Below are 27,731 nucleotides of genomic sequence, written 5' to 3' on the forward strand. Positions count from 1 at the left end.
GTGACTTAATGTCTTAGAAATATCACTTTCTAATATGTAAAAGGTAGATAATGTTACCTGACTCAGAGATTTCTTGAGATGATCAAAGGAGATGAGACTATTTCCTAAAGTGTGGTTTACTTAAGATGGTACATGGAAAACATTTAAAAAATACTTATACTTTAATTTTAATTTAAATTAGAAAAGAAAAATTGGAACTAGAATATAAACCATCAATTCTCTTTTCAAAGAGAATTGTGGTTTGCTTAAGATGGTACATGGCAAACATTTAAAAAATACTTATACTTTAATTTTAATTTTAATTAGGAAAGAAAAATTGGAACTAGAATATAAACCATCAATTCTCTTTTCAACTAGACTTTATAAATTATTTCTGGTTTTTATTTTACTTTTTAATCTTATTAATAAACATGTATTATTTATATGTTACTTATTGCTTATGGAGATGTCTTACTTTTGTTTATTCTGGTGATGACAAGTTTATTTAAAATAAATTTATTTAAATAAAAAGTGAGTCAAATTAAGTTTTAAAATAACATAAACAACAATAGAGGTATTATGTGAACATGAAAAAATGGATGAGGTTAGATAAATGCTGAGGTAAGGCATGTTAAATACTTTTGTGGGCAAAATACTTTGTATACCTTAAAGATGAAACGCATTAATTTCATGTAAAGATGCTTAACGTAAAGTAGCTGACATAGCGGAGGCACCTAGCAAGTTGGTCTCCTTTATATTCTTTAAGCCAGAGAGAGGTTACAATTAATATCAGGAATATTTTCAGTAACACTATCTGCAATTGACATTTGCACTGAGGATTTCAGCAGCTGCTGTTTCTGTTTTATGTAGGAGGCAGGATGGAAAAGGAATAGATTATGTGTTTTCATTAGTGGGTCTCATTTTTAAGGAAATGAAAGAAGGAGTTATTTATTTATGAATATAGTTTTCTGTATTAAATTTTGCAAAAGATCACCTGTATCTATCTATGGAAGGGGTGGAATTACAAAGTGAAAAAATGGACAGCTGGTAGGCCACGAATCAACAAGTCTCATTGATTTATCTTTTGAAACGTTGGTTTTCAAAGCACTTTGAACCCTTCTAGCAGTGACTTTGATTTATCTCTTAATGTATGAAGACGAGTATGAGGTAAAAATACAAATAGAGGGTAATAATAAATGCTTAATGTGGGTCTATATAGTGCCTTCCTTTCTTCTCCCAGGACTATGAAGGAGTTTAATTCAAGTGATATGCTCATTCATTTGTTTATTCATTCAGCAAATAACTATTAAATTATTCAGATATATTTATTGAGTGGCTGCCATGTGCAAAGGACTACGAGGACACAAAAATAAAGAAGGGATTTTTTTGAATTGTTCACAGTCATTTCGGGGGCAACACTTAAGTTCAAAGTAATCACAAATGAATGTCATAAGAGCCAAACCTGAGATGTGTACAAGTGCAATAGGAAATGTTAGTTCTAGTGCATTAGTACAAACTGGCCCTGTCTCAAGGGATCAGGAAAGGTTTCATAGAGAATTACTGAGCCAAGTCTCAAAAAATGTGTAAAGATTTGTCAAACGACAAAGACAAAAAGGAGCTGGAAGTGAGGTGAAGAGTTAGGACTGCAGGCAGAGGAAACAGCATGTACAATGATTCAATCACATAGAATGTGTGTGTCTGGGAAACAGAAAATACTTTGGTGAAGGCCCAAAAGATGATATGGCAAGGGGATAACTTCATCAGAAATGGCCATTAGACTTAAAAGAACATTCTCTTATAGATCAATTCTTGGGTCTTATTGTTATGGACTTACAGATTATTTGTTTAAGGTGACTTTAGAAATTGATTATAGAGTCCAATACCCAGAGGTAAGACAACTGGTAAAGTGAAATTAAAGCTAAAAGCAGTGACTCCAAAATTAGCACCCCACTTCCATGGATGGGAGAAATCCTGCTGTTGAGATAGCTAGAATACTGGACTGTATAACTGAATCATAATTGATAAGAAAGTTCCCATGCCGAAGGGCTCTAATTAGATGGGTGGTGTTTAAATGTCTCTATTTGTGGCAAGCTTTGGCAAAGCACGTAAATTTGAAGGGATTGAGTGGAATTCTCTGTTACAAAATTACTCAACCACCCATCTTTTAGCATTGTGTAGCTTTATCAGGAAAGCTGCCTATGGTCTTGTTTATTGCACTGAGTTTTGTACTCACAAGTTAAAGTTCTTGCATGTTCCATTTGATATCCATTCTTTCTTGGCTGCTGGCTTGATATTCTTGAACTTTGCTCCTCACCTATATCCACCCAGTTCTACATTCCTTTGATAGTTATTGCCATATCAATCTATATCCCCAGTTGTAGCAAAATTTAATTGTAAGCATGTGGCAAATCACAACATGTGGATTCAGAACTACTATATAAATTCAGGATCCGTTTGAGTTTTTCTTTTTATGAGAAATCTGTAAAATGAAGAGGCTCTGAGAAGACTCTCAAAAAAAAAAAACTATTTAGAAAGCTTAAGAAAATATTCATTTGGCTCAGAAAAGAGACATTTGTGAAACTGAAAGTCTTTAAATTTATGAAAGATTTTTACAAGGGTTTGGAAACTGATTTGTTTTCTGCACTAATGGAATAAAAAAGAGGAAAGAACTTAAGAAGGTAGACTTCCTAACATTGAGGATGATTAAATACAATCATAAAAAGAGTTTTTAAAAAAATTCTCTGCTTCATAATACTAAGCACGTGTTCTCTGTCTAGACTATCGTTGTTTTTTTTTCTTTTTCTTTTTTTTGGCCTTCCCTGAAGATTAGAGGATGAATAAAAAATAAAAATAAACATTTTTATTGCACCCATACTGTGTGTCAGGTACTGCTCTAAACAGTTTACATGTATTATCTCATTTGATTTTTATTATCAACACAATTGCATCGTTTCCATTATTACCCACTTTATAGAATTGACATTACTTGTCCAAGGTCACAAATATGATGGTGGTAGTCTATCTCACATCTAACTTGAGGTAATTAATTAGCATATGAGAGTGTCTTTTAAACAGCATTTTAATTAGGTGACTTCCTGGCAATCTCTTGCATGAAACATTTCACAATAAATCTTATACATACTATTGTCAGACATGCTTATTAAACACTAAAACCTCACATGTAGGCCAGTTAAATTCTCTAAGTTTTATTTGGGGGGAGGTGGAGGGAGTGTTAAGTTAGAGGCAAGCCAGTTTGACTTATCCGAGTTTGTATAAAGTGATGGCTAGAGCAGTGATTTCTTGAGCTGACTATGGCATCCCAGGATATATGGGACTCAATAGGTGCCCTTGGAGTAAGAGTGTGGGGTTTTGATCAGGGCAAGAGAGTTGACCTTAGGATCACCAAAGGAATAAAAATGAAACTGAGAGCCCTGCGTAAAACTGAAAACTTAAAATCATTCTCGTTGGGCTTCCCTGGTGGCGCAATGGTTGAGAATCCTCCTGTTGATGCAGGGGACATGGGTTCGTGCCCCGGTCCGGGAAGATCCCACATGCCGCGGAGCGGCTGGGCCTGTGAGCCATGGCCGCTGAGCCTGCGCGTCCGGAGCCTGTGCTCCGCAATGGAAGAGGCCACAGCAGTGAGAGGCCCGCAAAAAAGAGTACCACAAAAAAAAAAAAAAAGCATTCTCATTTAATGAGAGGGCTTCTAAAAACTTCATGCATTAGCCCAGGGAAGCAATAATGAAGAGTATTTCTATTATGAGTAGAAAAATGACAAAAAAAAAAAGTAAATTTAACACTTTTGTGTGAACAGAATAACACTAAGCCAAATATATTAAACATGGGACTGCTCCTGAACTAGTGAAATCTCTGGGCAACTAGCAGAAGAATGTGCAAAATTATTCTGTAGCAACAATTACACAATTAAAGGTCCCTGGGACTCCCATAGGAAGTACAATCTTACTAAAGAAGATCTTAGAATAAAAATGTACAGTGACTTGCAGAAGCTACCCACCATGAGTAGAATTAGCAGGATTAGACTTCCAAGAATATTAGATGAAAAGAGTACCAGATAAGGACTACAAATTGAATACGTTTTATTTTTATTATTTATTTATTTTTTTTTTGCGGTACGCGGCCCCTCACCGCTGTGGCCTCCGCCGCAGAGCACAGGCTCTGGACGCACAGGCTCAGCAGCCATGGCTCACGGGCCCAGCCGCTCCGCGGCATGTGGGATCCTCCCGGACCGGGGCACGAATCCGCGTCCCCTGCATCGGCAGGCGGACTCCCAACCACTGCGCCACCAGGGAAGCCCTGAATATGTTTTAAATTAAAAACATGATAGAGGAAGGAATAAATATCATAATAAAAGAATAGAACGTCATGATAAGAGACTAGGAGGATTTTAATATATAGAATGCCTAGAAATTTAAAAATATATATATATAATTCATTAAAAAAAAACACTCTGTAGATAGGTAAGACAACAGATTAAAACTTAAGATAAAAAATAAGAATGAGGTCTGAGAGTATAACCCTGAAAGAAGCACAAACAAGGGGGGGAGAAGAATAATAGGAGGTCTAAAAGCAATAGGATGGGTCACATGAAAAGGTCCAGGAAAAATATAACAGGATATTAGGAGGAGAGAATAGAGAGAATGAAGGGGAAGACGTATTGGAAGAAATAATGACTGATACTTGTTTATAACTAATCAGATTGAAGAAACATAATGAATTCCAAGCAGAATTTTAGAAAAATATTGTATTGCAACTGTAGCTCAAAAAGACAAAATGTCTTCAAACAAATCATAGAAAAGAGACATATTCTTAAAATAGAGCAGTTGGATCGACAGCAGACATCTTATCATAAAAATAGATACCAGAAGAAGGTATGAGATAATAACTTCAAAGTGCTGAGGGAAAATCTTGTCAATCTAGAAATCTTTATTTACCTATGTTATCCTTCAAACTCTAAGGTGAATGTAGACAGTTCAGGAAAAATATGAAAAGATTGAACATATTTAACCATCACAGACTTTTGCAGAAATAACTATTAAACTATATACATCAGTAAGAAGGAAAATTACGAGGGTTAGGATGCTAAAAATAATGAGAAAATAAATTAATACATGTAGGAGTTATTTTGACTATTAATTGTAAAGTAATAAATAATGGTGATAATAATGACAGATTTGGTCTGGAATAGAACTACTACAACAAGATGGAACTAAAATACTATCAAACAATAACATGGAATATTGGGTGTAGTATTAAAATCATCAATTGTACAACTTTATAAAACTTAATTTGAAAAATTAGATCAAATGAAAAGGGTGATTAGCACTTCAAGTGTCAATATTTATTATAAAGCATAGTAATCAAGATAATGTGGTATTAGCACAGGTAAATAAAAATAGAACAATCAAAACAGAACCCAGAAATAATTAAATGCACACTCATGTGATCTAGGCATATGACTTAGGATAAAGATAGACAACTGGCCGTAAATATGGGGGGGAATAGATTCCCATCTCACACCATAAAATTTTTTTTAAAAATTTAAGACTTAGAAGAAAATAGCGGATGATTTATTTATGAACTTGAGATAGGGAAAATTTTCTTAAGATACAAAATGTACACACATAAAGGAAAACATCAATAAATTTCAGTACGTGAGAACTGTGTATGATAAAACATAAATGAAATTAAAAGACAAGTCAGAGATTGGGAGCAGACATTTTCAGTGCATGTAGTAAAGAATTAGTGTCCAGAATACATAAAATACTTTTATAAATCAGTAAGATCTAACCTAATTTAAAAATGAACAAAGGTTATGAATAGAAGGAAGTTCAAATAGACAATAAATATATGAAAAAATGCTAAGCCTCACCAGTGATTAAGAAAATGCACATCAAAACTACAAAGAGTTAACAGTATACATTATGTTTGAAAAAAATTAATGTCTGATTATAACATGTCATCTAGAATATAGAACTCACATAAACTACCAATGGACACATCCTATGATCCATCAATTACATTTTGAAGTATCTACTCTAGATAAAGTTGTATGTCCTTAAAGAGAGAGGTACAAGAATGTTTCTTGAACATTATTTTGAGATGAATTCAAGGTGGAATGGAGTGAGGTGGGAGATTTGGATTATATTCTGAAGAGTTTATTTCTTTAAAATCAACCTGAATCAAATACGGCAAAATGTTAACATTTAATAAATCTAGGTGGTATGTACATGGGTGAGTGTTATGTTACTTTTTTGTATCTCTGGGTGCCTAAATATAATTAAACATTTAAAGGAAAGGACATATGACATATTGAAAGACTAAAGAATTGATTGTGATGATTTTGAGAGCAGAAAAAAGAAGGAGGCCTAGCTCATTATAATTAGAGTCAATAAGCTTGTTATTTGTAGTGACTCAAACATTTTTTCACACTTATCCATGACTGGTTGATTCTTTGGGGCAGAAAAATAACTATTTGCAACTGGGTCATTGGTTTTAATGTATATATACAACTAGAGTGATCATTTTTCCTATTGTCCTTACAGATAAAACATGCAGAAAGTATGAGATATTCCTTTTCCTTTTTATGTACATCGACACTAATTATTGTGCTTTTTCCAGTTGACATTCATTATTGGGCTTATATAGAAACCAAAAAAACAGTAATTTTCTTTCTGAGCTCCCACATTATTTTTCACACATCTGTTATTATGCCATTCTGCATTGAAATTTATCATTTTATGCGTCTATGTCCCCAACTATGTACAACTCCTTGAGAGGAGGGACTGTATCTTATTCAGTTTGCAGTCCCCAGTGCTTTACAATAGTAATAGTAATTAATACATTTTTGTGGAAAAGTATTGCTTACCTTTTTAATCATATAAGTAATAACATGAATATATTCTCATTGTAGAAGACTCAAATATTGCACAACTATATAGACTAAAATGTAACTGTTTTTATCCTCCCTTTTCACTACTCTCTACAGAGGTAACTAACATCAACATTTTGGCATCCCTGTGAATTAAAGTTAAATATTATGTTTATCTTCTTTTAGTCATAAATTCTATGTAGTGTCTATTTGACACCTGCTGTTTGATAATAGACTAATATCGGACTTTAAGGGCTATCAACTATGTATATCATATATGCAAACAAATCAAACAAATATTTAAATGTTTATTGGTTTTGTACATTAACTTTTTATATTTCAAACATGTATTTTCTTTGGTATATACCATACACCTAACCTAGACAGCTTTTCAAGCTACCAGATATTAATTTCTAGGGCTTAATATTTACTCTGTTTTTATAATTATTTATGATATATTTAGATGATTTTTAAAAGGAAATCATGTGTGTGCTAGGCAGAAAATGTAGCTGTATAATTCTTAATGGCTTGATTTAAATATTGCATTTACCTTGAGAATTCAGAGGAGACTCACACTGTGTGTGTTGAGGCATGGACCAAAAGCTGCTTAAAAGGATTAATGTTGCATCTCAAACTCAGCTGCACTGGTAGGCTTCTGTCATATGAGAGGTATTAAAAATGAAATTATAAAGGAAAAGGTCTGTCCAGGTACTGATGATTACAGATGGAAAGCGTCTGAAAAACTTGTTTTCCATACACAGCAGAGCTGCAGAAGTTATTTGTCTCAATCAGCAGAGCAATGGTTAGAGACTATTAGGATTTACTGTAGGCAGCTGCCGCCTTCTTTGTAGCAGGTACACCTGCCCGGAGAGAGCCCAGCAAAGATGGTTGTATAACTATGGCAATGACTTCATTCCATCGACATGATACCCATCTTTAAAAAAATCTTTTACAACTGAAAATTGTGGCTATGCTTCTCTTGCCTCTTCTAGACTTTCCAAGTGTGTGGATTCTCTTATTTTGCCATAGACATATTCAAAAAATATATTTTGAATACCTACATTATGCTAAGCATTTGCCTTACATGTAGGCCCTGACTACAAATGACCTATTCCACACTGCCCTTTCTATCTCCAAATGCCTATTTAAGGAATAATAGTTATTACTGTTATCTTTAAAGTTAAATCTCAGCTGGTAGGCCCAATTTATTTTCTTAAGAACTCCATCCTATAAAAGTTTATAAAGCCTCTGGGTCAGGTGTGTGAAGAAGGTCATTAAGGGTTCAAAATAACAGCAAAACCAACCAACAAAATGATCAAGCGTCAAAGATCTTGCCAAGCGCCAGTTTTAGTGACTTAAGAAACCTTAACTTATGAAGAAAGTGCAAAAATTGTTTTATGATCTGGCAGTCTCATCAGAGTAAATTAACATTCTTTGATTTCTTCTATGATATCAGTGATTTGAAAGCTCGGTATTTTTTTTCTCACTTCTTTATTGTTGGATTCCATCTTAAAATATTAAACACGGAAATTTCTACTCATTAATATAGGGACGATTGCTCCCCCTCCCCTTTTCATCGACTTTATTCTGTTAACTGAACAGTCTTTTAACTAAATCACAGCTTAGACCAACGCATATGCAGGAATAATGAATTCCTTTAACATCACAGCAATATTGGGGTAAGCTGTGGTCCTACCGAGTAGCTCTTTGAAAGCTAAGCAGGAGTTGTCATTTATTTATTTGCTGGATTTCTGTGGCACTTTTTTTTCCCAAAGAGTACAAGGTGTGATGTGGTGAATTTTGCACAAGGGTTGTCTAGGAGTGTCAAAAGGAAGTTAAAGCAAAGTAGAGTGCATAGGAAATGAGAACACAGAGCAAAAGTAACAGCTAATGGCAAAACCAAACCCCAGGTGGCAGTTAGGCATGTTGAAGAAGGTAGAAGAATCTGGGCTGCCCCAAGGGTACCACTGTTGGCTTTTCAGAACACTGAGTCATTTTACCAGAGCCTGTGCCCCCGGTGAGCACTAGACCTTTCTGTTCAATACTCACATGGAGACCCATAGACTAGGAATCAGAATCATAGACTCACAGGGCAGGGAGGGGCCTAAAAAATCTTCTGCCCGATTCTCTTATTTTACAGATGAGGCAAGTCAAGCTCAGAGAAAACAAGGAAACAATTTAGAAACAAAGCCAGGGTTTGAACCCAGATTATTCATTTATTCAGCAAACATACATTGAATGCATTGTGTTCAACACTGTTCTAGGCACCAGGGTTACTTTAGTGAGTAACATGGACATGGATCCTGATCCCACACGGCCTTGTTCTACCTCCGATTGCTTATGAGGATATTCAGTGTACTTTATAAAATGGCATTCTCTTCAATGGAGACCCAACACTCTTTGGGGGTAAACCTCAAGTGACTTATAGTGAGAGAAGGGAATTCTTTTCCAATTTTCTGTTAAGTGTGTTGACATTCTTTGGTCAACAGATGCTCCCTAGGGCAAGTCTTTCAGATCAACTGGAAAACATTTACTGGATTGAGTCTCATTTGTGGATCAGTGGATGGAAGGTTTTCCTTGCTGAGATGAGCAGTTTATTTTTTTGTCCTCTAGTAGGATGGGCAAAGGCTTAGACATTATCTCTCGCTGGAGGAAACACTTGTCTCTTAAAATTGACTTTACCTTTAAAATGCCTCATATAATAGTCTAAACCCTAGTAAGGTAATTGAAATTGGAAGCACTTGGTGGTAGAATCAAATGTGAGAGTTCTTCAAAGGAGAATGGTTTAAGAGTTGCCATCAATCTACCTTCTCAAAAGTGATATTACAATCCTCCATTTAACCCTGGCTATCACTACAAGAAAACTCCCTTGTTAAAAGAAAAGGGAGTAAATTGTGCTATTTTAATTTGAAGGTAGATTTAAGCCCCTCTCCCTTACTCAGTCTTCAGGCAGTAAACCTGTGCTTATAAAAGCAGCCCAGGTTGCTTTAGAGGTGGAACCAATGAGTTTAAAAGCTGAGGACCTTCACTCTGGCATTAGGGGATAACATTTCATCCCGTTCACTTCGCCCTTTGTCCCGGGCCAGCCTTCAAAGAAATAAAGTGTTATTCTTGCAAACTGTGGGTAAGACTGGCTGATGAGCGCAGGTATAGGATTTTCCTTGGACCAAATGGAGTTGAGGAGGGGGCAAAGGAAGGACACTTCTGTTTCCAGCCACCCTAACAGTCCGATCTTCTCGGAGGATCAGAGCGTGCTTCAGGCGCCGGGGACACCTGTTTGTGCCCACAGGGCCAAGTCCGTGGTGGCCCTACCTCTCCTCCGTGCCTGGCAGCTCCTGTATTGGCTGATTTACCTGCGAGGCTGTGTGTGGATCTGCCTTTCCGCGGCCACTGCCGCCAGCACGTACTGCCAAGGCAGAGGGAAGCCAAGCGAGGAAGGCAACTGCCGGAGCCCAGAGCGGGAGGTGAGCCACCTCCCGGAGGAGTTGACTGCGGCTTCCCTTCCTCCTGACACGCATGGAGTTTGGTGACGGAACCGAAGAACTGCAGACAGATACTTAGCCGCCTGGATGTGTGTGCGCTGGCTGGGAAGGCAGCGCCCGCCCGCCTGACCCGGACCTCCTGTTGGCAGGATGTAAATATACCTGCGGACTGGCCAAACAGGACTGCCCTTCCCCCCACCCTCCCCTCCTCCCACCCTCTCCCTCGGCTAACCAGCATGAGAGGAACTGAGAAAGCAACAGCCTGCAAGTGACAGCTCCAGACCGATTCCGCTCGTTTCTGAGCCGAGGTGGGAAGTTGATTGTGCAGCAGCTTCATTGCGAATTCCTTCCCTTGGCATCGCTATGTTTGCCTCTATCTGGTATGCCAAGAAGCTGGGTCGCAGGTTCGTGCACAACGCCAGGAAGGCGAAATCCGAAAAGGTAGGGAATGAGTGGGGATGAAGATTACCTTTTCAATTTGCCAACTGCCTGCTCTGTATTGCTGGTCTGACTGAACACAGACGCAGGCTTTTTTAGCTTGGGATGCGAACTTGCCTCTCGCTGGGAATGTAGTCCATGCCACTTGCAGAAGGGGGAACTCTTGGAGCCTGGCTACTTGGGAGAGAGGCCTGGGGCGGTCAAGCAGAGTCATTAGCTGTTCAGACAAAATATTTGGTGAAATCATCAATTGATAATGTCTCAACAGAGGCTTAATATTCCTTTAAATGGCACAGGGTGAAAGCAATTGAGCAGCTGAAATCTTTGCTTCTTCAGGGAGCTCTCTAGTAAACTTGTTGCTACACTGTATTATTTTTATTACTAAAATCTTTGGTTCTGAAGGGGGCATTATAAATCCCTGAGCCTTCCTCCAGTACTTGTGTCCTAGTGTGTGTCCTAGGAGCACATATTTGGGACTCTCAGTAACATTGACCAGACTCCACAGGGGTGCTTGATATCTTCTCAAATCAACAAAGCCATCACTTCAAAAGTGTTTACAATGAGCAATAATTCTATTTATAATCGGATAGTCCTGGCCATTTAGAGAATGGCTTTGTATTTCTTTTATTCAGCCTGACTGGTTGTTTCCAGAGAACCTCTATGTAGATTTACCTCATTAGTTTTCTTTCTCTAAGAAATGAAAAAGGCCTGTAAGTCCTAAGCTGCATAACAAGCTTGCGTCTCTAATTTGCTTTAGGCTTTCAGAGGCACTGGCCAAACTGTCATATTTAGGAAATCGGTATCCAGTTTGTTAGGTGATGGAGAAACTTCCAAAGAAAACAACATTTTATGAAACTGAGATTTTCCATATTATTTTGAGGATGTGATCTTTGGTCAAGCATCCTGTCTTAGAGCTTAGACCTACTCTTGAGATAGACCCAGAGGAGGCTTTCCTGGCCTGTGGCACAGTCCTTGCTCTCAACTGAAAAGATTCCTTCACTTTAACTTGCTATTTATTCCCTCAGAGTGGGAATGTTGATAAAATGGACAAGAATCCAGTGATAAACCAAGATGATTGTAGTGTGAAAAGAGAAAAAAACATCACTGGAGTTCTGACATTAGGGTTGTAGCCTTTCACAATGTCCAGATCTGAGGATTGTAGAATGTTGACAGACTTGTTATTTAATGGCACTTTTGCTGGAGGAGTAGTAGAGAGAAGCAAGGGTGGGGTAGAATGGATTCCTTTCCTTTTCCATATGTCGCAGGTAAAACGATTACAAACCTAATCATCATATACCAACACCATATATCGTGAACAGTTGGGTTTTGAGGGTTTTGCTTTGTGTTGTTTTGTTCTGCTTTAAGGAAAGAGACTTGAAAATGGGTCTTTTATTGGAGCAAATATTTTGAAAAAGTGCCTTCTTCCTATGAAATTATAGGTTGTATGGATGAGGGGACTGTCAGGGACCGCAAATGGCCCTGAAAGCCACTGGGAAATAATGCCTTATGCCAAATTAGTATGCAAAGAAAAGTAGAATCTCCCAGTGACACTTAATTCAGGCTTGGGCCTGAATGTGGAGAACACCAGCTCTATGCAATTCAGTGTACAGAACCTAAAAGGATGTTAATCCAAGGAACTAACACAGGCTTCTGCTTCTTGAGTGTAGGAAGAAGCTAGTAAGGGCCCTTCAGTATCTCCATTTCATTTCTGTAATGGCCATTGCTTGGAACAAGCAAGAAGAAACCAAATGTGGGGTTAAGGGTTTTTAATACTTTATTTATCTTACTCAGAGATAATACTTTATTTGTGTTACTCAGAGAGTAAGGAAATCAACATTAGAGAACTGAAGTTTTGCTCCCTGAGTGATAAAGACTAAAGGAAAAATTATTAACTCTAATGCCCTTGCGTTAGCCAGGAACTAAGAGAAGTTAATTTTGAACACTAAATGATGATAACTAACATTAAAATAGCATCTCGGTTTTTTTTTTTTTTTCATAGAATTTGTATTCACAGCGTTTCTGGAATAAATTAAAAGGTGTGCTGCCTTGAACAATGAACAACAAGGCCCTCAGTCGGTGCTTAGCGAATGGAAATAGTTTATTTATTCTGAGTACCTCATTTTATCATATGGCTTATTTAAAACCAGCTGTGAATTTTAATATTTGTCTGATGAGTACAGTAATATACTTCAACTGAGAAGGCAGTTAACAAATGATACTGCAAGCTGGATGAATTCCTATAATGTATTACTGTAACAGCAGAGATCATGTAAGTGTAAACAGGAAGGGGGATGTAAGGTGCTGCTGACTATATGTTGTCAAGCTTTATTATAAAGAGAAGGAAGATGTATGAAGCCAGATTATTGTTGAGTTTTATTTAGAAAATGACCGGTATACTTAAGTGTGAAAGAACTATTGATAGCTTCAGAGCAGATTTTAGCATTTGAGGCTATAAATCTCTGTCAGAGACAGTGACTGTGATTTTGTTTTAGTACCTTCTATAAATTTGGGCTTCTTTTTGCTATAGGTAACATAGTTTATCTTCTCCTATTCTAATTTTAAAAAACCCATCATAGCCCACCAGTCCTACTTTAGCATTCAGGTGTGGTTGGGGAAGTATATTCCTCAAGGCTGGGGTTAATTGAAAAGCTAACTGGGAATGTGCAAGCCTAAATGCCATCCCTAAACATGCAGTATACCTTATTCATGGTTGCCTGGCCTACTGTTTTACCTCATCTAATGCCAATAGAATTAAAGAGCAGCATGGAATGTAGGAACAATAATAATGATAAAACAATCACAACAGTAACAATATTAATGATAGTCCCTGTCATGCACACAGAATGCTTTAGACCATAGAGTTTCACTTAATCCTCTAAGGTAGAAATTGTTTTTCTTGAGTCCTAGAGAGAAGAGTAACTAGCCCAAGGTCACAGAGTTAGTAGTAAGTATTAACGCTAGGATTGGAAACTGAGCTTACCCAAGCTATTCTAAGAATGACTCTGAGTCTCTATCCCTCTCCTCCATCCACCTATCATTCACCTGTCTTAATAAGTCATGAGGCTTTTACCGAATCAAAGTTACTGATGGTGTAACTCAACCCCCTTATTTCAGACAAGACTGTACCTAAGCTATCTTAGACTGTTGTCTGTCCCGTTATAAAGACTTTACACTCTTTGACCCCTTTAAATAAGTGGCTCAAGCTATCATCTTGGCACCTATTATTCCTTTTAACTAACTAGTAATTGTTATATCATCATAACCTAAACAATGGCATTTGTGTTCATTACTTATCCTATAAAAACCAAAGGTGTCTTTCACCAAAAAAAAACAAAACAAAACGAAACCTAAATGCTTGGCAATTGTAGTTGCACTCTCTTTTTAGAGTAAGTCAAAGATGTTAGCTGATTCATGTTGTCATTGTTCTAAAAAAGAAAAAGGCTCTTAGCTCTTCTTTAAAAAGACAGTATGTGCATACTAACAAATTCTGTGAATGAAATTATTTTAAATGTGATGCAATGAAATCAAGACTGCCTGGCTGCAATAGAATACCTTCATTCAAATAATTTTTTTGACCCCGTGTTCTTAATTCAGAAGTTAGTGTCTTTCTTGTTTGCCACATTTCAACTTAAATTGCTCAATTTAATCAGTCTCTAGATTGTATTACTGTGAAAGGGCAAGCTTTAAGATAAATTGAACTGCAGTTTCTGGTGACATAATCATATGCAAGAGTATAAAACACTTGAAGTTGTGAACCTTCACTTCTGCATCAGCTTCTTTCATTTGTTTTTAATTTTTATATTTATTTATTTTGATTTTAAGCATATACCATGAAAGGAGATGCATGATACATTTAGAAAAGACTGGCATCAGTATCCATCATCTAACAGACACAACTGTGGATGAGCTTGGCTGTGATATATATTCTATGAGTGATTTAACTGAGCACAAATATTCTGACATTAGGCAATATTCACCTTGGAGAATTCTTTAAGAACCAACACACTGGTTCTACCCTCCTCCCCATCTAAACCAAGCACATTGATTCAACATAAACCAACATAAGGGGAAATTTAGTAATGTATTTGCTGGCAGTACGGCCAACAAAAGAGAATACTGTCCTGGGTGATCCTGGTGTAGCATAAAGAGCGTTGGGCTTAAAGTGAGGACTTGGAGGGAATTATAGTCCTGTTCTTTGCTATTTAGCCTGAAGCCAGTCATATGCCTTCTCTAGGCCTCAGTTTTCTCTTTGTCAAATAGAAGTAACACCTATACTTCAGTAGAACCCCAGTGTCTCAGGATACACTCCAAACCCCTTACCACATCTACATGGCCCATCATGATATGGCCTCTGCTTTTCTCTCTGCTCTAAATCAGCATTCTGAGCTATTTTCAAATTCCTGAATGTCCCATGCTTTTTCTAGCTTCTAGGATTTCGCTTATCCTGTTTGGCTGACTACTAAACCACAGCCTAGCCGTACCCCTAACTCTAAACTTAGGTGACATTATCATCACTAGGAAGCCTTCCCTGGCCCCTACAAGCCCAGAATGGGTCTTCCATCAGCTCCCACAGCAGCTTGTATGTCAGTTGTAATCATCTTTGTTTCTCATTTCTCATTAGAATGTGGATTCTGTGAAATGAAGGACTATTCAATCTTTTCCGCCATATCTCTAGGGCCTAAAAGAATGCCTGGAATATGGTTGTCTCTCATATCCTATTTCATCAATTCTAGGTTGTCATCAGTTGCAAGATGCACCATTTTTTCATGTGTTACAAAGAAAAATAAAGATTGTCAACAGAACTCTAACATATCATCAACTGTAAGATTGCATTGATTTCAGAGATGTTAAAATGTGGAAAAAAAAAGGTTTATTTTTAGAATCAATGAAGTATGGCATAGCTGAAAGAATGAATAATGAATGGGTTTATTTTGAGGATTACGTGAGTTAATATAAATGTTTAAAGGTTACACTTGCTTTCAAATCACTTATTTCTTTGCAAATCATAATAATAGTTTGCATAGGAAAATATAATAGACAACCCTAAAATATGTCATACATTTTGTCCTGTGCTGATCAGACTCAACCAGCATTACGTATGCTATTCTGGATTTAGGAAGGTAAATAAATAGAGGGAAAATGAAAATGAAGGTTATAGAAGAAATTGCTGAAAAGCCATAATCAAACTGGAGCCATTTAGGTTGCAAAAGAGAAACCTTTAAGAAGGCTCCTGGCTTCTCAGTATATACTTATATGTCTAAATAACAACAACAATGATAGTTCACTTCTATTGAATTCTTTCTATGAACTGAGAACTGTGCTTGTACAAGGATCTAGTGAGATCATTACTCTTATTATTAATTTTTAGAACAAAAACACATCACCGGTAGGTGACTGGGATTAGACTGGGTGGCTGACTATAGAGCTCAAGCTCTTAATCAATAAGGAATACTCTGTATGTATACACTCATACATACAGAGTACTGCATATTATGTAATATACTGTATACCTGATGTAGGTTTACAGTGACCTAGATATCAAGTTTATTTTTCCCTATGAAAGATACATGTAAAAAGTGAATTTAAATGCAAAATCTGTCATTGAGCATAGGCATAAGAAGAAAGGTCCTGATGTTGAAGATTCTCCAATCCTTGGTAAATGAGAGAATCTTCCTATGTCTATTTTTGCCTCATGGTAGATTGAAGAGTAGCCTGACCTGGCAAGAGGGATGGACAGATTGTCCTCTCAGGTCTCTTTCTCAGAGCGTCTGAGTCTTTGAGAGCTCCTCAGTCGTGAGCAGCGGCTTGACTCAGCACCAGTGTCTGTCTAGCTGTGGTGACAGGGAGGACGCTAAATGCGGCCCTGCACTTCTCCTCTGTCACCTGGCACGTGAATCAAGTGGCAAAATGGACAGTAGCACCTGTTCTGAGGTCCCAACTCAGCTGCCCACCTTGGAAGAGCACAAGGACAGCTGTTAGCAGGACAGGGAGGGAGACAGAAGGAAATGACAGGATCAGAGAAACAGCTAAAATGAAGGAGGGGGAGAGCGGGCTGGAGAGAAAGATAACAGGTCACAATACCACTGTAAAATTGTTATTGATAATAGTAATGCCTATTTATTGAGCAGTTTACTCAAGCACTATGACATGCACTTTGCATGTATCATCTCATTTAATCTGTGCTACAACCACCTAAGATGATCTTGTTATTATCCCCCATTTTACAGATGAAGAAACTGAGGTGTAAGATGTTACAGGTTTTGCCCAAGATCATAAGTAGTGGAACCAGCATTCAGGGCTAGGTCTGGTTGAATCCAGAGCCTGTCACCCTAACCACTCAGACCCTGTGCTTTTTAAACTGTCCTTGGATTGGGTGAGATAGTGATGTGGAGAAAGGATAGACCAACACAGCAGCCATCTTCTCATCTGCCTGTGCTTCATCTCTGTTGAGTAACTATGTGGCTAGACAGAAGACCTGGTTTCTTATTGGTCTACCTTCAGATATCCAGATAGTCTACCTTCAGTCCAGTTTACAGAATTTTAGTTGCAAATTGTTTTTGTTTGTTTGTTTGTTTTGATTTGTTTTACCCTCAATATACCTTTAGAATGGTCCTCCTCTACCTGGTATTATTCAGTGTTATTTATTACATGAGGGATGGAGATGTAAGGAAAACTCTGCCATCCAGCAATAGTAGCTCAACCATGATGATCATTGTAGAGATAAATTTAATAATCAAATAATGTACACATCTTATTTGCATATGTATTATGTTTATGGAGTTAATGGAGAAACCATGTCACTTTAAATCATGCCTTGTAGTATTCACTAATAATTTCATTTTAGGTAGTCTTATTTCCCCAAATTATTAAATTGTTAATTAAATTATTAAATCATTATAAATTCTGTCCCACTCAGGATACCTAGTACACAGTAGGATCTAAATAAACCCTGGTTAAATTATTGACTCAGATGGAGGACTCTGAGCTGCACAGGAACAAGACTGAATTAGGGGTCAGTAGACCTGTATGTTATCTGGCCCTGTCCCAACCATCTGTGCCACCTTGGCTAAAGTCTCTTAATCTCTCGGGGCCTGAGTTCTTCATCTGCAGCCAGACTCCTTCCAACTCTAACTTTCTTTGAATTCTAATCCTGCTTTGCTGTAAGACTGCCGAGTCCTTAAAGGGAAGGATTTGATCTCATTCGTCTTCGTACTCCCAGGACCTAGCACAATGCCCAGAACTAAGCAAAACTAGTAAAATTTATGTCAAATGAATGTAAACAAGAGGCCTAGGATGTCTTTAACCATTAGCAATAAGAATATAATGGAGAATAAGAATATAATGGAGAATCTACCTAATTTCAAGGTGGGAGCCAAGTAAGAGATACTCAGGACTTTTCTTTCTTTACTGCCTTGTAAAGAAAAGGGAATATGAGGCTGGGGCTGAAGGCTCCCCTCCCTCCTTTCCCACTCTCCATGCCGCAAACACTGGAGTGAAACCAGCAGAATACCAGAGTCCTCTTCAACCACCAGCAATGATATGTCAAACTGTAAGATTTTCCAGCTGCTTTGTCCCACATGCCAAAAGATTACAGGTTTACGTTTGAGCATGAAATATTTATTTCTTGTACTTTCTTAATCTGAAAATTCTAGTTATGTAGAGAATCCTCACCTCATTTGCTGTGGACTGAATTGTGCCATCCCCATTCATATTTTAGAGCCCTAACCCCCAGTGTGATTGTGGAGATGTGGAGAAAAGGCTTTTAGGAGATAATTAAGATTAAATGAGATTATAATAGTGAGGTCTTAATCTAATAGGATTAGTGGCCTTAGAAGAGGAAAGAGATCTATCTCTCTCTCTCTCTCTGTCTCTCTCTCTCTGCCATGTGAGGACATAGCAAAAAGTTGGCCATCTGCAAGCCAGAAAGAGCTCTCTTAACAGAAATCAAACCCTGCCAGACCTTGATCTTGGATGTCCCATCCTCCAGAATTGTGAGGAAGTGTACTTCTGTTGTTTAAGCCACCCAGTCTATGGTATTTGGTTATGGCAGCCTGAGCAGACTAATATACCATGATGCCATGATGGCCTTACATGGTGATGGCCTTACATGGTGATGTTCAATGATTTTCTAGTGCCCAGGGTCAAGGTCTCATTGCTAGGGAGAAATATGTAACCAGTTGAGTGTCCTTTTTAATCCAAAGCATGTAAATTCTAATAAACGCACAGCCTCTGCAGTGTCAATATCTTCTAGGAAGGGTTGTTAAAATTAGTAATATAGCAGGAAAAAGGTGACGATGTAGAAGGTAAAGGGAATGAATGAGCTGCTTTTAGAGGATCACTGTGCTTGTCTTCATATTCTGTGGTCTAACCAAGAAAGCAACATTTTATTTATTTTATCAGATTTGCTAACTGTTCAACCAGCAAATTTGATAAAATATGAAAATAAAGTAAAACTCATCAAATACTATCCTTCCTTTCCACACCTCCTTGTTGCTCTAGGTTACTCTGACTTATAAACAGAATTGGTTTGCTTTTCATACCATCAACTCCACAACTCCTCAATATGGGAGAACGTTTCTACTATGAGGAGGGCTTCTGACTTTTCACCAGAGCTTACAGCAAGGTACGATGAAAGGGACACTGTCCAGGTTAGGAAGTCAGTGTCCATGGTGTTCATGACCGTAGCACTATCGAACTATGTTATTTCACATGAGAAGTTTTGGTGAATCCCTAGCACAGGAAGGGTGGAAACTGATGTACTGTGGGAGAGGAAAAATTGTGTTGGAGGTGGGAGATTTGGAGGGGGTTGTACTCGGGAAGGTATAAGAGAATAAGAAAAATATATTTCTTCTTCTCTGAACACCATCCTGTCCTAAGACTTATTTTCATTGTTTTCTAAGCTCTTTGGATAGGGTCTTTGTCATCTTTATTGACCCCTTTCCTTCATACATTTTGTGAATCCTCTTGTTGGCACATCCGCGAACAACAGGATGCAGTGAAAGGCTACAGACTCAAGTTTGAGTTTGACTCAACACCTCACTGGTTGGGCGACCTTGAGCAAATGAACGCATCTTTTTAATTATTAGTGTTCTCATATATTAAAAAGAGTGATAACCATCCTTGCATGGTTTTCTGATTCAATTAAAAACTGCATGTAAAGTATCTCGTCCATTGTGAAACACTTGATGTTTCCCTCCCTCCCTCCTCCCTCTCTTGCTTCCTTCCCTGCTTCCTTCCTTTCTTCCTTCATTCCTCCTTCCTTTCTCTCCTCCCTCCTTCCCTCCCTCTCTCCCCTTTCCTTCCTTCCGTTCATTTTAATACTCCGCATAGTTCCAGAAAGGATGCAAAGCAGCTTCTGATAACTTCTTCATTAATGATTCCTTTTACTCTACTACTCCCTTGGGTTTCAGAATGGACTTGCCCTCCCATCCTGGTCTTATAGAGTGAGGAGACTATATCTCTGCTGCTAATTAGAGGGGGAACAATTACTGAGAACATTTTAAGTAAAAATTGTCAGTACGCTGACTATGAGGAAATTCTAGGTTTTCATTTGCTTTTTAATACAAGAATACTAGGTCACCCTTGTAAAAAGCACATTCTCTGTTTGGTGAATGTCAATCAAGGCATATTACTTCTCATTTGAAGTGAAGTGATATGTATGGAATGACTCAAGGTGCTCATCTCCCAGCTGGTGACTGCATCACATCACCTTTATAGCTTGATTTCAGGTCTTGGGGGAAAAAGGAAGAGGAAGAGCTTCACGCAGTGTTACACTGAATTTCATAACCTGAATGAACCTTCCTTTCATAAATGATAACTGTAACATTAATGACCACTTAATGAGTCCTTACTATGGGCAAGTCACCATTCTAAGATTTTCCGTGTTCTAACTCACCTAACCCTCACAATGATCCTATGGGCTAAGTACTATTATATCCATATTTTTACAGATGAGGCAGAGAAAGGTCAATTAATGTGCCCAGAGACACAAAATTAGCATGTTCTGGAACGAGGATATGAACCCAAGCACCCTGGATCTGAGTCTGCATTCTTAAGCACGGTGCTGCATTATTTCCCATGTCTTTCTGATGAGCAAACTGAGTCTCTAGGAAGCATGAGGTTTGGGAAACTTCTTGCCCAGTGTAAATCGTTGGCAGCCAAACTTTTGAGATTTGAACTCAGATCTTCTGAATGCCAGTCTATCCCTTCTTCTGACAGGAGACCTAGTGACTCCACACACCATTGACCTGAGTGCCCTTACGTTTATTTCCCATGATCAAATCTCAAGGAGTTTCAAGCATTACCCTTGTAGTCCGAGATAAACAGCCGCCGATAGGTTCCTTCCATTTCACCAAAAGTATTATCGGTTGTATTCATAATATTGGATGGTGGTATTAATAACCTATGGTGATATTTTCAGTAAATAACTGATCCAAATTCATCTTGACCTATGAGCCCTGCTTCCATTAAAAAAAAAAAAGTCATCCAACAGGGAGGCATTTGGAAAACAATTCCACACCAGTGGTTGCATTAATTGCTACTTTAGATGTTCCTGCTGTGAATTGAATGGAGACACTTTAGATCTATTTCTTAGAAATAACCACCTTTATTACCTCAGCTCTAGGATGCACAGTTTTGAGATTTTTAGAGGAAAATATCTTCACTAATCTGTTTCTGTTTTCCATTTTCATTCCATAAGTAATCCTTTTCATTGTTATCACCATTTTTAATGTTCTCAGATTTAATTTATGGAGGGTATGGGATGTTATAGGACATTTTTGCCTCTTGCTCTCTCAGCGTACAACATTCAGTTAACTCCCCAAGTGTAACATTTTGAATATCATGTTTAATTCAAATATGATCCATTATTTTATTAAAGTTGTATTTTTCCCCTTGCGTATCTCTAGAATTTGCAAGAGCTCTATGGAAATGGCGTATGTGATACACAAGTAGGAATTTCTTTTAGTATCCGTCATTTCTCCAGTATTTTGAGAAAAACAGGATGAAATGTAGCATAATGAAACGGTGCTTGTTGGCAGTTATGAACTACACTATGCCTTTTAGAAAACAAATTTAAATACATTTCAGTTTAATTTACGCTTTTTCTCTCCTGGTTTCCTAAAATTCACCTATCTGGTTGTCCTCAACAGATTCAAAGTCATATTTTTTCATGTCTCCAGATTGACCCCAGGTTGGCCCCAGAAGAATAAAATTCAAGTAAATGAGTTATCTGTGGCCTTTTAAGGCAATTAACAATTCACAATGCTTATTTGTCTCTTGGTATTGAACAAAGACTTACTTGCACCCTACTACTACTGATACTATGCTGGGATTTATGAAGGATGCAGAAATGATCAAGCCATGGTCTCTATGCTGAGGAAGTTCAGGTATAGGTTAGGAAAAAATGAAATATATACAATTAAACTCTTAGGTCTCCTTTAGCAGTGTAAATAACACATTTATTTATTCTGCCTTGCCATACCCTCAGTGTTTTTTGCTAAATCATAGCATTCTAGAGCTGTGGGATCTAGAATGTGCCTAGATTGTAAATCTAGCTGTGCCTGATTGTAAACCACCTGGCATATATCATTCACAGAGCCCTGTTTTCCAAGATTAGAATAAAACACACCTGGTCTGATTATGCTCTTAGGTAGCACATGTGGACATGCATAGTGTCCTAGGGAAAAAAAAAATCTTAAAGAAACTCTTATTTTTATTTTATTTTATTTTATTTTTTGTGGTACGCGGGTCTCTGACTGTTGTGGCCTCTCCCGTTGCGGAGCACAGGCTCCAGACACGCAGACTCAGCGGCCATGGCTCACGGGCCCAGCCGCTCTGCGGCATGTGGGATCTTCCCGGACCGGGGCACGAACCCGTGTCCCCTGCATCGGCAGGCGGATTCTCAACCACTGCGCCACCAGGGAAGCCCAGAAACTCTTATTTTTAATACTTCTCTTAAGATATATTGGGAAAGAAGAGTGGAGTATTTAAGAACACAATTTCTGGATCCAGACTTCCTGGGTTCAAGTCCCAGCATTGCTACTAGCTGTGGGACAAGTTATTTAAACTTGCTGTGCTTCAGTTTTCTCATCTATAAAGTGAGAATAATAGGACCTCTCTCATAGGGTTGTTATGAGGACTGAGGAAATATTTGTCATGTAAAGGCATTACAATTAGATGCTTTTAAATACATACTATGACAGAGGTCATTTTTTTTTTTTAAGAGATTTTGGGTTGAGTGCAGTTCTGTGGAACCTTTCAAATGAGTAGCCAATTCTTCCATCCCATATTCAGACTCTGATTTTGACTTGCAGTACAGCCACTTTGAACTACTTCATAATCATGTGCTCCACAACATCAGCACAGATGGGCAGCAAAGCACTGCCCCAGTACAACAACCCTGAGCTTTACTGAGCTTTTGGAAGGTGATTATCTGCAGCCCTAATGTAAGCAGTTGATCTCACCAGAGATGCTAGGATTACTGCCATTTGGTTGTTGAGTCATTAATGTGAAAAACATCTACCCAAAAGTGTCTGCCTTGATATCTACCCAAGAGAACATCCTCTGAGGATGTAGGGCAAGGGCCTCTAATTAGTATAATGAACTTTTGTCTTCCCGAAGCACCAGCTCTGCTTTTGGAAAGGCATCAACATCCGTCATCACTATTTGTTGCCCAGTGATATAGATACTTCCACGTGTTTCTGTGCTCTTAGGAGCTGTTCAACGGATATGAGAACATTCAAATACTGGAGACAGCTTACTTTTTATTTCTAATTAACATTTTATGTTCTAGAATACGTGTTGCCTCTTTTTCTGTATCCTACCTATTTCTAATTTATACAATTTTATCACTGATTGAGCAATAGCATGTCTTTCTGAAATAGAACTATTTAAAGAAACTGAACATTAACTTTGAGTACTTGGCAGAAAAAATTTTTAATAATCCATAAATTTATTCATCTGATATGTGCCTTACAATATGCCAGGAACCTGGGTGTGATGGTGAATACCGCCTGTTCAGTACTCAAGGAATACATTGTGTAGTGGATGCGGAAGACAATACTCCAACTTGAGTGTAGTCTATTTTTGACAGTCTATTTGTCTATTGTGACAAAATATACATAACATGAAATTTACCATTTTAACCACTTCTAAGTTTACAATACGTGCCATTAAGTACATTTACAATGTTGTGCAACTATCACCACTATCCATTTCCAGAACTTCTATCATCCCAAACAGAAACTCTCTACCCATCCTGATAGTCTAAATGTACATTCTTTTTTTTTTTTTTTAACATCTTTATTGGAGTATAATTGCTTTACAATGGTGTGTTAGTTTCTGCTTTACAACAAAGTGAATCAGTTATACATATACACATGTTCCCATATCTCTTCCCTCTTGCGTCTCCCTCCCTCCCACCCTCCCTACCCCACCTCTCTAGGTGGTCACAAACCATCGAAGTTATTTAAACTTGCTGTGCTTCAGTTTTCTCATCTATAAAGTGAGAATAATAGGACCTCTCTCATAGGGTTGTTATGAGGACTGAGGAAATATTTGTCATGTAAAGGCATTACAATTAGATGCTTTTAAATACATACTATGACAGAGGTCATTTTTTTTTTTTAAGAGATTTTGGGTTGAGTGCAGTTCTGTGGAACCTTTCAAATGAGTAGCCAATTCTTCCATCCCATATTCAGACTCTGATTTTGACTTGCAGTACAGCCACTTTGAACTACTTCATAATCATGTGCTCCACAACATCAGCACAGATGGGCAGCAAAGCACTGCCCCAGTACAACAACCCTGAGCTTTACTGAGCTTTTGGAAGGTGATTATCTGCAGCCCTAATGTAAGCAGTTGATCTCACCAGAGATGCTAGGATTACTGCCATTTGGTTGTTGAGTCATTAATGTGAAAAACATCTACCCAAAATTGTCTGCCTTGATATCTACCCAAGAGAACATCCTCTGAGGATGTAGGGCAAGGGCCTCTAATTAGTATAATGAACTTTTGTCTTCCCGAAGCACCAGCTCTGCTTTTGGAAAGGCATCAACATCCGTCATCACTATTTGTTGCCCAGTGATATAGATACTTCCACGTGTTTCTGTGCTCTTAGGAGCTGTTCAACGGATATGAGAACATTCAAATACTGGAGACAGCTTACTTTTTATTTCTAATTAACATTTTATGTTCTAGAATACGTGTTGCCTCTTTTTCTGTATCCTACCTATTTCTAATTTATACAATTTTATCACTGATTGAGCAATAGCATGTCTTTCTGAAATAGAACTATTTAAAGAAACTGAACATTAACTTTGAGTACTTGGCAGAAAAAATTTTTAATAATCCATAAATTTATTCATCTGATATGTGCCTTACAATATGCCAGGAACCTGGGTGTGATGGTGAATACCGCCTGTTCAGTACTCAAGGAATACATTGTGTAGTGGATGCGGAAGACAATACTCCAACTTGAGTGTAGTCTATTTTTGACAGTCTATTTGTCTATTGTGACAAAATATACATAACATGAAATTTACCATTTTAACCACTTCTAAGTTTACAATACGTGCCATTAAGTACATTTACAATGTTGTGCAACTATCACCACTATCCATTTCCAGAACTTCTATCATCCCAAACAGAAACTCTCTACCCATCCTGATAGTCTAAATGTAAAAACTTTCAAACTTTCCCCATTTGACCTTCCTAAAAATCTCCTGATTAATTTACAATAGTTCCATTTACCTGTCAAGGCTGTTCTAAGAATGTTTCAGAAATACTTACAAATGTCTGAACTTCCATTATTTCTTTGATAAGATTTTTTTGATGGTCACAAAGCACTGAGCTGATCTCCCTGTGCTATGCAGCTGCTTCCCACTAGCTATCTATTTTACATTTGGTAGTGTACATATGTCCATGCCACGCTCTCACTTCGTCACAGCTTACCCTTCCCCCTCCCCATATCCTCAAGGCCATGCTCTAGTAGGTCTGTGTTTTATTCCCGTCCTACCCCTAGGCTCTTCATGACATTTTTTTTTTCTTAGATTCCATATTTATGCGTTAGCATACGGTATTTGTTTTTATAAGTGTTTATAACATTTGAAGTAATGATATTAAGCATTTTGTTACAAGTAATGTAATTTAGCTGAGTACCTTTAGCTTTACTAAGATTAGCAATTAAATATTTAGCTGTGTAGTAAATTAGCTATGCCACGTGATCATTGGAAAATGGGTGCTCCATTTACTGCAGCATAAATGTTTTACAAGGTATTGTAATGTAACTAGTAAATTAATAATAACAATTTAGGTTTCAGCTAATTAAGATCTTCCTTAGCATTTATTAACTTGAGAGTCTGAAGTAAAACAACTATGACAGTGATAATAACTGTTGCGATAGTTTAGCTGCACCAACCATGGATAAAATAGGGAAAATAGAATATGTGTGACTAGTTGTAAAGATTAAAAGTCAATTTCCAGCTGTCTTCTTTATGAATTTTGATTGGCACATCTAAACCGGGATTAAATATTCATTGGGGAGAGAGACTTTCTCGTCAACTCCATAACCTTATTCAGTCAAAACATGTTTAATAAGAATTGACACAATTGCAATAGCAAACAGTCAGTTAAATAAATTTTAAAGAGCATCATGAATGTGCCCAGAATTGAGCTAAGTTACTGAAACAGCATACTCAGACATGAAGAACCCAGTTCACAATCATAGATTATTATGCCTAGAAGTTATTATAATACTAATAGCTAATAATAATAATATTAGTAATATATAACAAACCTTTTTGCAGATGAAGAAATTGAGGCCCAGAAATATTTGGCTTTACATATCCAATATTTGTCTTCATAAATCAGCTCAGTCATAACCTAAGGCTTTATTTCATATAATGGGGATTATGTGTGAGGACAATGTGAAAACATGCCAAGGAAGATATGGCTATGCATCGTCACTCCATCTTTAGTTTATGTGGGAAAACACTGTGGTTTGGTTGAGGAAGCAACAGCTTTAGAGTCTGAAAGACCTGCACTTGAATCAGCTTTGCCTTTTACTACTAGCTGGCAAAGTTATGAAACTTCTCTGAGGCTCAGTTTTTCCACCTGTAAAATAGAGTTAAAAGTTGCAACTCACTAGCATAGCAGTGCTGTCAATGGTAGATGTTCAAAAGTCAATTTATTCACTCAAATAGTAATTGGAATTCTTAATAAATGCCTAATATATTCTCAGTTAAGGATATAAAAATAAAATAGAAATAAACTACCAAAGTATCCTCCCCAAGTTCTCTGAAGAGTTGAGGCGAGGGAGAGAGTTATGTAAATAGACTACCATATAGCATGACAGCTGAAATTTATTCATCAAATTGTGCAATAAGAGAAATACTGTAGAATCAACTTGATTTGGAGGCATAAAGGGAGAAGCGGAGATGAATGAAGAGACCTCAGAGAGGGGAATGATGCTTAGGAAGAGTCTATCAGGAGGAGAAGGACTTTGCCAAGCAGATGGGGTGAGGGAAGTCATTCTGAGCAGAGAAAACGGCTTGAGCAAAGCACAGATTCCTCAAAGAGCATAGCCTTTTCATGGAACAGCAGGAGGTTCATCGTGGCCCGAGCTCAGAGTGCACATGGGTGAGTGGGAAGAAGAGACTTTGGAAAGGTCGAATGGGGCCAGATGGTGAAAGGCTTGGCTTGCTAAGAAGTTTGTATTTTATCTGATGAGGGATGGATCACCAGTGTCACCGAAGGGTTTTAAGAAATGAGGATTGGGGCTTCCCTGGTGGCACAGTGGCTGAGAGTGCGCCTGCCGATGCAGGGGACGTGGGTTCGCGCCCCGGTCTGGGAGGATCCCACATGCCGCGGAGCGGCTGGGCCCGTGAGCCATGGCCGCTGGGCCTGAGCGTCCGGAGCCTGTGCTCCGCGACGGGAGAGGCCAC

At 37.9% G+C, this 27,731-nt stretch overlaps 1 protein-coding gene across 2 annotated transcripts in view; it reads left to right on the top strand.

The window, feature by feature from the left end:
* The window catches only part of DLG2 (discs large MAGUK scaffold protein 2), a 2,147,153-nt gene that overhangs the window by 1,198,452 nt on the left and 920,970 nt on the right, over positions 1–27,731 (top strand). The window contains exon 1 of one of the 2 annotated variants that reach the window (XM_055091363.1): positions 10,714–10,791. The exons of the other annotated variant lie outside the window; for it this stretch is intronic. Within the exon in view, the coding sequence (XP_054947338.1) occupies positions 10,714–10,791 (78 nt within the window). Of the gene's footprint in view, positions 1–10,713; positions 10,792–27,731 lie in introns of those variants that run through there. 2 annotated transcript variants of the gene reach the window in all.

This window comes from Physeter macrocephalus, chromosome 16, assembly GCF_002837175.3.
Source record: "Physeter macrocephalus isolate SW-GA chromosome 16, ASM283717v5, whole genome shotgun sequence".
In the NCBI taxonomy this organism is placed as follows: Eukaryota; Metazoa; Chordata; class Mammalia; order Artiodactyla; family Physeteridae; genus Physeter; species Physeter macrocephalus.